This window comes from Medicago sativa, chromosome 8 (genome assembly GCF_051527215.1).
Source record: "Medicago sativa cultivar Bolivia chromosome 8, Bolivia_mono, whole genome shotgun sequence".
In the NCBI taxonomy this organism is placed as follows: domain Eukaryota; kingdom Viridiplantae; phylum Streptophyta; class Magnoliopsida; order Fabales; family Fabaceae; genus Medicago; species Medicago sativa.
This window is the reverse complement of record NC_140756.1, coordinates 85,288,583-85,298,243: the sequence shown is the minus strand read 5'-3', so window position 1 is coordinate 85,298,243 and position 9,661 is coordinate 85,288,583. Positions and strand designations below refer to the sequence as shown.

Here is a 9,661-nt window from a genome sequence, read left to right as displayed (position 1 = left end):
TATCTTATTTATTGTTATAGAAGATTATCAATCATTGGCAAAACAAAATAAATCGCCCTTTTTTCGTTAAATGAAAATAAATTGTCATCTCTTTACCAATCTGAGCTTGATTATTTAGCAGCAACTTCTCACAATTCATTGACCCTTTTTTATTTTTTTATAGTAATTTTCATTTCATATATCAAATCAAATCAAATCAAATCAAATTTTACCCAAAATAAAAAATCAAATCAAATTAATTAATTAGTTCATACAATATTTCAAGGTTTCGTCTATCACAACGCACGCAAACATCCTCGATTTTCTCAACCTCTTCTGTTCTGTTCTGTGTTCTGTTTCAATAGGGTTTCTATTTTTATTTATTTTTTCCCCACAAAATTCTTAAATTCGTCGACGCAAGACCCTCGATTTGGTAAGATTTTTTCTTTCTTCTCGATTTAGGGTTAGGGTTTTTCCTGCATGCAATTTTGTGCTATCCGCTTCAAATCTTCTTTCCATTCCCTTCTGCTGGGCAATGGGCACTCATTATTTTTGATTTTTCATCATCACAAAGCATCAAAATTTCAACTTTGTTTTTTTTGTTGGATTTTGATTTGGGATAAATTTTTATTTTTTATTTTTTGCTTCGTAGTGCATTGAATTGGTGCTGCATTTGCTCTGCGAATTGAAGTTGATTAGAGGATGCTATAAAGTTTAGTTCTTGGTGGGAATTTTGAGTGTATCACACTGAATTTTGGAATAGAATGTTCAGTCCAAGCATGGATTCTGCAAGGGATGTGGGTGGTGTTGTTACAGCAGGGACGGTGCTGATTCCAGTGCGGTTTGTGTGGCCGTATGGGGGAAGAACTGTTTATCTCAGTGGTTCTTTCACAAGGTATTACACTTTAATTCTAAAAGTTTTGATTTTTGGTTCAAAAGCTCTAATTTTGTTTGTTTTATTATTATTGTGGTGGTTTTCGTGGAGATTCATGTTTTTTTGTTGCATTTTTAATAAGAAAAATTTGAATTTTGTCTCAAAGGTGGTCTGAGCTTCTGCAAATGTCACCAGTTGAAGGTTGTCCGACTGTGTTTCAAGTTATTCATAACTTGGCCCCTGGCTATCATCAGGTTAGTTTATAGTGTTGCATTGGTACTTGATAATGATTGTGTAGTAGCTTCATATTCTTTTTAAAATATTATATGTGTTTGTGTGTGTGTGTGTGTGTGTGTGTGAATTTTATAATTTTTTACCTAGAAAGGTGTTCTGGTGGCAAAGTGTTTTTCTGGCAGACAACTAGTGACGGCAATGAGCTCTGTGTTGATGATAATAGCTAGTGTATAAACTCAAGACCTGTTTAATCTCTGAACGTCTGGTTGTCGAACTGGACTGCCTGACTGCATGCAATCACACAATCAGTGGGATCCGTGACTGCCTGATGTCCGATCTGATTGAGATTGGATGGTCCTGATCTCAAGCTCGGTAGTTTTAGCTTTTGAAGGAAATCGAAATCTGCTTTTGATCTGGACGGTCGATCCCGATCAGACGATCACTGATCTCTTGACCTACGATTTCGTGTAGTCAGTGACGGCAGGCAATCTGGGTTCCTTGTTATCATGGAAGCAACAGGGAAATGATAACCAATGTTATTTACAGAGGGATGGGATTCACAATCTATTCAGAATTTTACCTTTTTAAAATTTTCTTCTGAGATGTTGTTTTCATAATAAATGTTAATCGAGTATTAATATGTTTTGAGATGTTTTGTTTTCATAATAAATGTTAATCGAGAATTAATATGTTTTGAGATGTTTTGTTTTCACAATGAATGTTAATCGAGAAGTAATATACTGTTTATGTTTGATATTGAAGTGTTCATTTATGGCTCACACTAGTGGATTTAAAAGATTCAGAGAAATACTCCCTTTGTCCCTTTTTATGGGAGTAGTTTACAAAAAAAATTTGTCCCTAAATATAAGATCATATACAAATTTCTAGATGCATTGATTACTCTTTTTCTAAATATACCCCTTATTAATACTACCAATTTGTCTTGGTATATGAAAAGTTAACATTAAATATATATTTAATTAAGGATTATCTAGTAATAGTTACACACATCTGAGACAACTTTATTACTCCAACAACTTTTCTTAATACCCATGATTTTTGTAAACTACTCCTATTTTTTTTTGTAGAATTGTAAACTACTCCTATAATAAGGGACAGAGGGAGTATTTATTACTCTCCCCGTCCTACAATAGGTGTCATATTTGAGTTTTACACGGTTCTTAAGGAAATGAGTAATAATATTGATTTTAATGGTCAAACGTATATTGTTTACTAAAACTCGCTTATTAATTATAGTTAGTGGAATAATTATATATGATTGAAATGCAATAAATAAGGGTATGTTAGTGGAAAAAAGTAATAAATGTTGTATTGATATTGCAAAAGGGACAAATAATTTGAGACAAAAATTTAGGAAAGAGGACACCTATTGTGAGACGGAGGGAGTATTGAAAATGCTTGACCTTTATTCGTAGTAGCGTACATACTTATTATATTGTTTTCTAAAATGCAGTACAAGTTTTTTGTTGATGGTGAATGGCGGCATGATGAGCACACCCCCCATATAACCGGAGATTATGGGATAGTTAACACTGTATTATTGGCTACTGATCCTTTCGTACCTGTTTTACCTCCTGACATAGTTTCAGGGTCCAACATGGATGTTGACAATGAGACTTTTCAGCGCGTGGTAAGTGTTACTCATACTATGAACTGGTAATTATGATTACAAGCATGTCAGCTATTTGGGTGCTGGCTTGCGGATTTTTTGGTTGTTTGGACTGAAATTTCAAAGAATAGTTTTCATAATTCATACCACACGATATATAGGCCTATTGAGGCGTCTATTCCAAATCAGTTACACACAAAATTTAATTTCCATTAGTATTCTCTTATTTATCATAACCCTGGTTACTTACAATGTAATGTCGCAAACTTGTGTTATTTTGCATTGTACTACCTTATATTTCACATGTCTAAATTTGCGTAGTTGTTTATTTGCATATGAAATTTCATCGTCCAGGTCCGATTGACAGATGGTACATTGAGTGAGGTGATGCCAAGAATATCAGATGTTGAAGTACAGACCTCACGCCAACGTATTTCTACATACTTGTCTATGCGCACAGCTTATGAATTACTTCCCGAGTCAGGCAAGGTTTGGAACTTCCACCATTGGCCCTTTATTCAGGACTGTACCTTTTGCTGTTGTCAAACCCGCTAGCTAGAATCACATGATTTACTAATGTGGTGACATCTGGCCACAGGTTGTTACCTTGGATGTTGATCTGCCAGTGAAGCAAGCATTTCACATACTACATGAGCAGGTATCTTTGATTTGCTCATATAGAGGACTTTTTAGATATATTGAATAACTCTGCTCAAAATATGTTTGATTACTGCATGTAACTTCCTTGCCTTTTAATCCTGATAAATAGGCGAGATATGATTTATATGCATTTTGAATCCTTTTATGGAATTTGAGGTTTCAGCTTTCTCATTTGCATTGTTTCTGTGTGTTTACCGGTTGCTTGTTTGTTGCTTTCTTATGCAATTGTTTTTTAATTGGACAATTTACAGGGAATTCCCATGGCTCCTCTTTGGGATTTCTGCAAGGGGCAGTTTGTTGGAGTTCTCAGCGTTTTGGATTTTATTTTAATTTTAAGAGAGGTATGTAAGTATTCTTCTATTGACTCCTTCTGTTGGCAAGTTTTTTAAAGCAAAGCTCTTGTCATCATGGCTCGTGCAAACACTAAGTTACTCACAATGCCAATACACTACTGAATACTGATACAAGATGTATGAGAGGTAAGAAAATGACATATTGCTGCCTGGAGTGAGCTATGTCAGTAAATGTATACACCAAATTACAAAAATATAGGCAGAAACAGTTCAATTGACAGTGAATAAACTGATGACCAATTGATTCTGCATCTCCATGTATACACCATATTTTTTCAATTTATCATCACAAGCAGCATTTCATTTATGGTTATTTTCCGTTGATTATATGATAAATCTGTTTGAAAACAGTCACTACAGAACTTGATTTCTTTGGCTCTGTTTTCCTTGGTATTTCAAACCTTTGCATCAAACCAAGTTCCCTAAAAAACCATTTATTGCATAATATGAGCTGGGTTCCAGAAATTAGTTGTTGAGAATCGATTTCAAGATTTTCCAGATAATGATAAACTGCAAATTCTAATTGTAAAATTCATTCATGACCCGTCTTTAATTTTTGTTAATGTATTACAAAATTTGCTATTATCCTTTTCTCAGCTTGGGAATCATGGGTCCAATCTGACAGAAGAAGAGCTTGAAACACATACCATATCAGCTTGGAAGGAGGGAAAATGGACTTTATTTTCAAGACGTTTCATCCATGTAAGTATTGGAATGCTAATTTTCAAAATATTAGTTTCTTTTGCAATCCTCTTCAAACCTATCTTTTATTAATTTATAAAGTAATCTAATTGTTTCACTGTTATCATTCTGCAATCAAAAGTACCATTCTTTTTCACAACTTTGCAATTGTTTAACTTATTTGATTGGATTCGGATTTGACGAAGTTTTTGCTTGGGTCATGTGTGAAGCTTTGCCCAATAATCACTGTTCTTTTTATCTTGATATGGTTGATGTGCATCTTTTATGTAAAATGAGTGTCATAATTATGGAATGCTGGAGGGGCCATATGATTGATTGTTGATTTTACTTATTGTGCAGGCAGGGCCATCTGATAATTTGAAAGATGTTGCTCTGAAGATTCTGCAAAATGGAATTTCAACTGTTCCTATTATCCATTCATCTTCTGAAGATGGTTCATTTCCACAACTACTACATCTTGCTTCACTTTCGGGGATCCTTAGATGCAAGTGTTTTATTTATTTTTTTACAACTTTCTTTTTTCTGCTGTTAAGATCTGCCTGATCGTTACCGGATAGAATTTTCAGGCATTTGCAGGTATTTTAGGAATTGTTCTAGTTCATTGCCCATACTTCAACTTCCAATTTGTGCAATTCCTGTGGGCACATGGATGCCCAAAATTGGGGAGACAAATCGCCGGCCTCTAGCAACATTGAGACCAAATGCTTCTCTTACTTCAGCCCTAAACTTATTAGTTCAAGGTTTGATTATTTTTTATTTTTGCACACAAAATAAAATTAGCAGAGAAAAAGAATAAAGAAATGATTATTCTATTTTATTTTGAGTTATTAGGCTGATGGATCTGGAAGCGGAGTGTTGACTCCCACTTTGAGAAGAAGTGTTGTTTTGGGGTGTGATAAAATTAAACAGCATAGAAAAGATGAATGTGTTAACTAAATGAGAAATATCCATTTTCAAATTTAAACATTGAAATTGTAGATAGATGTTTTGCTTACATTATATGATTATATACCGACATAACATTTCAACATTTTCTTTGCAGCTCAAGTAAGTTCAATACCAATAGTTGATGAGAGTGACTCTTTACTGGATATATACTGTCGGAGGTTAGTAGTTTTTATCGTCATCAATATACTTCGGAAGTTCTATGGTTCAAACATTAAATTGTCTTCACTCTTCACAATTCCTTTCTATATTGCCCATCAAGTTTCTAATTTTTTTCTCCTTTCCTTGCTTTGTAGTGATATAACAGCCTTAGCAAAGGACAGAGCTTATACACACATTAATCTTGATGAAATGACAGTTCATCAGGTAAGTTAGAATTTTCTATTTTTCATTTTTCCTCATTGACAATTTTTTATTTTTTTAAAATTTAAGATAGAAAAAAACAAATGGAAACATGTTTGTTTAGCTTTTACCCCTGTGTAGTTTTGCTGAGCCTACGACACTGATCACTTAAGGACGACCATAAAATTAATATATTGAATCACTGCTTTTCCGCCCCCTACTAAATTTTCTTTTTCTTTGATAAAAAAAAATTACTTGCCATTTCTTTTAAAGGAAAAATTACTCAGCTTCATAAAGGGTAGGATTATCTAGAACTATTATGCTTAAATTTAGTGTTTTCCTTCCCTATTGACGTTATGTAATGTCCTTTCTTCTTGAAACGTTTCTATCCCATATCTCATGATATTTGATCATTCATTTCTTTTGCATTATCTAATGTTTAAGAGACCTTGAAATTTATATGGAATTAGATTCCTTTTTTTATTGATGCAGAGGTGGATATTATTCCTTTTTATATTGGAGGTTAACATACACCCATGATTTAATGTGTACTACCCTAGACTTGAATATGCAAAAAAATTAGTCATATTTGGTGGACCGAAATATAAGCATAATCTAACTAACTTCACCCTATTTAATGCTATTATTCTCAAAATATTCTTCAATGATACAAGTTTCCATACAAAATTAAATTAAAAGAAAGGGTAGTTCATGTCAAGAAATACCATTTTTTTTATTACATTAAGAAAACTAAATGAGGTTAACCTTTTTTCTTAATCTGTTTGTGATTAGTTATATGTGCTTATAATTGAGCCCAGAGGGAGTACATTGTATCAATGAAAAGTTAACTTCCCTATTGTGCTCCTTACTAAAATCTGTTTATATTAAGTGATGTACTTATCCTATGAATATTATTAAAAGTGCTCCTTTGTGCATTCAATGAGCCCCAGTTGCCATAAAGAGTTAGACCGAGGAACTAAAAATAGGCATTAATCCAGGTCAATTATATTAGCCTTCTTGTAGCAATTTGGTAGTTAGATTGAACTGATATGTTGAGGAAGAAAGGAGAAGCAACTTATTGTTTGATTGTTGAGAAAGAACAGATGTAATGAGTTTTATCAATTCATTTGTTTCAAATATATGATCATTTAAAGTGTATGCTTGATGAGTCCAAACTTCTAGTTGCCCACGCCCTTGGTGTATATTTTTAGCTGAAGCTATACTGGATGTTGGACAGGATGAGTAACACTGTCTTTAACGACTGGGATTTGACATTATCAATGGAATCGATGGAATTACCTAGTCGAGCATCTTACCGTCTGCACCATGAAATGAGTACATCGCTCTTTTAAATGGGGAAAATTGACTTTTGCTATTTACTCTAATCCCATTTTTTGCTAAAAAGCATTACATGCCTCCTGAAAGCTTTCCTATTGTTGAGTTTCTTTTAAGATTGTCACATATCTGATGGTGGGTTGTGAAAGCTTTGTTGCCGTTTTCGGTGGTTGCTGTTAATTGTTTAAACAGATTACCTACAATTGTTCATTTTAAAAAAGATAATAATAATTCAAAGCAAAGGTCAGGATCTATTCCAGTAATTCATTTTTTTAAAATTTGGTGGATTTAATTGTGATATTGTTTGAAGAAATAAAGGTAGTGTATATTGAGTTTTTAATATGGTGATTTAATTTAATCCCTCTTGTTTTGTCTGTACAGGCATTGCAGTTGAGCCAGGATGCTTTTAATCCTAATGAGTCGAGAAGTCAAAGATGTCAGATGTGTTTGCGAACTGATTCTTTGCATAAAGTGATGGAACGCTTGGCAAACCCAGGTTTTATTTTCCCTCTTTTTTTTTTTTTTTTTTCCATGGAAGGGGCTTTAAGTTTTCTTTGGTTGATTATCAATTGTGTTAGGCTATCAATTTATTCTTGATTAGATTTTGTTATTTTTCATTTCGTCATTTTCAGCAACCAGTAACCATGATTATTCATTTATCTTCAAATGTTTAGTGAAAGCAATATCTTATCTTATCTTGAGTTTTTAGGCCCCGTTTAATGTGCGAAAACAATTTTTAAAACATGTTCATTTTAACTTGCTAACAAGAAGATGTGAGACTCTTGAAGTGAACTATTGTTATGGAGAGAAGATGAAATGTTAGCTAGAGATTATGCATCTCTCGAAATAATTAAAACAATTCTTTTGGCATTTCATTGTTTCGAAAATATGCACTCAATTTTTCACTTCAAGAGTCTATCATCTCCTTGTTAGCTAGTAAAGTTAACACAAGTTCAAATGAAAATAGAAAATGTTATCACGGATTAAATAGGCATACACTTTGTAGATTCTTTTACTCCACGCTAGAGTGTTGTTTGCTATTTTTTTGAAACAGCTATTCTCTCCTAAATCTTAAAACCTAAGCAAAATTGGCTGAAATTGTTGAACTCATAAGTGTCATTTTTTGTTGATTTGGTTTAGCACCAGTTTTTTTTCTTTCTTTCTTGGATTATCCAGTTGAGTTTATTTCAAAGACTGCAGTGCTTAAAATTTTATGCCCTCTTGACTTGTACTCAGGTGTCCGACGGCTTGTTATTGTTGAAGCTGGCAGCAAGCGGGTAGAAGGCATCATATCACTGACTGACATATTTAAGTTTTTCCTCTGTTAGTTTGGATTGGTGACGGAACAAGTCTGACTGTTAGTGCTGCAGTGGTCACGACCCTTCTGCATATAACACAACCATCATCGGCCCAACCACTAAAGGGGGAGAGAGAGAGATTCCAGAGATTCTGTGCGATGATTTGATCGTTATTTCATTGAAATACAATTGGATCGGATCAGCCTCTTGCTTCATTGCCTTGTTTTAAGATTTTAGGCTAGAGAAAGAGGCAGACCTGTAAATTTGAGTTTTTTTCGTTGTCCCAAATTATTTGTCTCCCCCCATTCATATTTATCTTCAAATATGTTGTGTTCCTGATACAGATACATATTGTTATTTTAAGGTACAAGGTTTAGGGGGGGAAATTTATGGGAGGACAAATATTTGAAATACTATTTGTATTGTTTTGTTGATTATTAGCGTTAGTTCCTTTGATGTTGTCTCTAAGAAAAAACTTGAAGTGTCTGGTTGGCATTGTCAAATCGGTAATAGGTAAATATTTTATTGTATGTTCTCTCTTCTATTAATATTTTTCTCCTCAATAAGTTTGACATGTGCTAAACGTGCAATTTTAGGAATTAATAAAAAAATGAGAAAGTCATGGAAATGGACGAAAGTGAAAGTGAAAGTGAAAGAAAACGATGTAGACTTACTTGTCAAAGGACTTCTGTACCATTTATTTGACGGTTCGAGTTCTAAATAGGAAACACAAACAATCCCTTTAGTTTCTAACTAATCACCAACCTTTGTTATTTTAACCAAGAGTCAATCATCTCCCTTCTATTAAACTATGTTAGTTCTCTTAGCCTTTGCTCGCTTTTTTGTAATTAACTGCCTCACACTCACATCTGTATGAATCTCTCATAATTTCATCTCGTTCAGCTCAACCAAAAACATCCGAATGGGCTTAGGGAAGCATTGGAAAATTGGTTGAGCAACTTGTGGGACCTCTTGTGCAATCCTCAGATTGTATGTAACATTCTAAATTTAAAGAATACAATAAAGGGTAAGTAAGACTAAGTTCTAAGTGGTACCTTCGAAATTTTCTCTGAAGCCAATTTTTTTTTTCAATTTTTTTTTTTTTTGAAACAAGTCTGAAGCCAATGTTATAACATCGAAGTGGGATAGTGAGAATATGGAGAAGGATTAATGACTACTTTTTTCAACTAATAGTTATCTAAAAGATATACAAAATAAAATTTTAGGGTCTATTTATTTGTCAAACAGGAATTTAACGGTGTCAGGTGAGGGGATGCGAGTGTGTGAGTGTCATGTGAGAAACAAGAGG

At 33.5% G+C, this 9,661-nt stretch overlaps 1 protein-coding gene across 2 annotated transcripts; it reads left to right on the top strand.

The window, feature by feature from the left end:
* The first annotated feature begins 288 nt into the window (after positions 1-288).
* LOC146902548 (sucrose nonfermenting 4-like protein) lies at positions 289-8,882 on the top strand. Of its 2 annotated transcripts, none has more exons than XR_015022312.1 (14): positions 289-412; positions 632-874; positions 1,020-1,107; positions 2,562-2,738; positions 3,072-3,206; positions 3,316-3,375; positions 3,629-3,718; positions 4,328-4,432; positions 4,772-4,916; positions 4,999-5,172; positions 5,475-5,538; positions 5,674-5,743; positions 6,957-7,550; positions 8,291-8,882. XR_015022312.1 is itself a non-coding variant. In XM_085734532.1 (14 exons), exons 2-14 carry the CDS (start codon positions 744-746, stop codon positions 8,380-8,382), a joined length of 1,446 nt encoding a protein of 481 aa, XP_085590658.1. In that variant the 5' UTR covers positions 289-412; positions 632-743; the 3' UTR covers positions 8,383-8,882. The 2 variants fall into 2 exon arrangements, 1 of the variants encoding a protein (XP_085590658.1); XM_085734532.1 differs by having other exon boundaries at positions 7,436-7,550.
* The last annotated feature ends 779 nt before the right edge of the window (positions 8,883-9,661 follow it).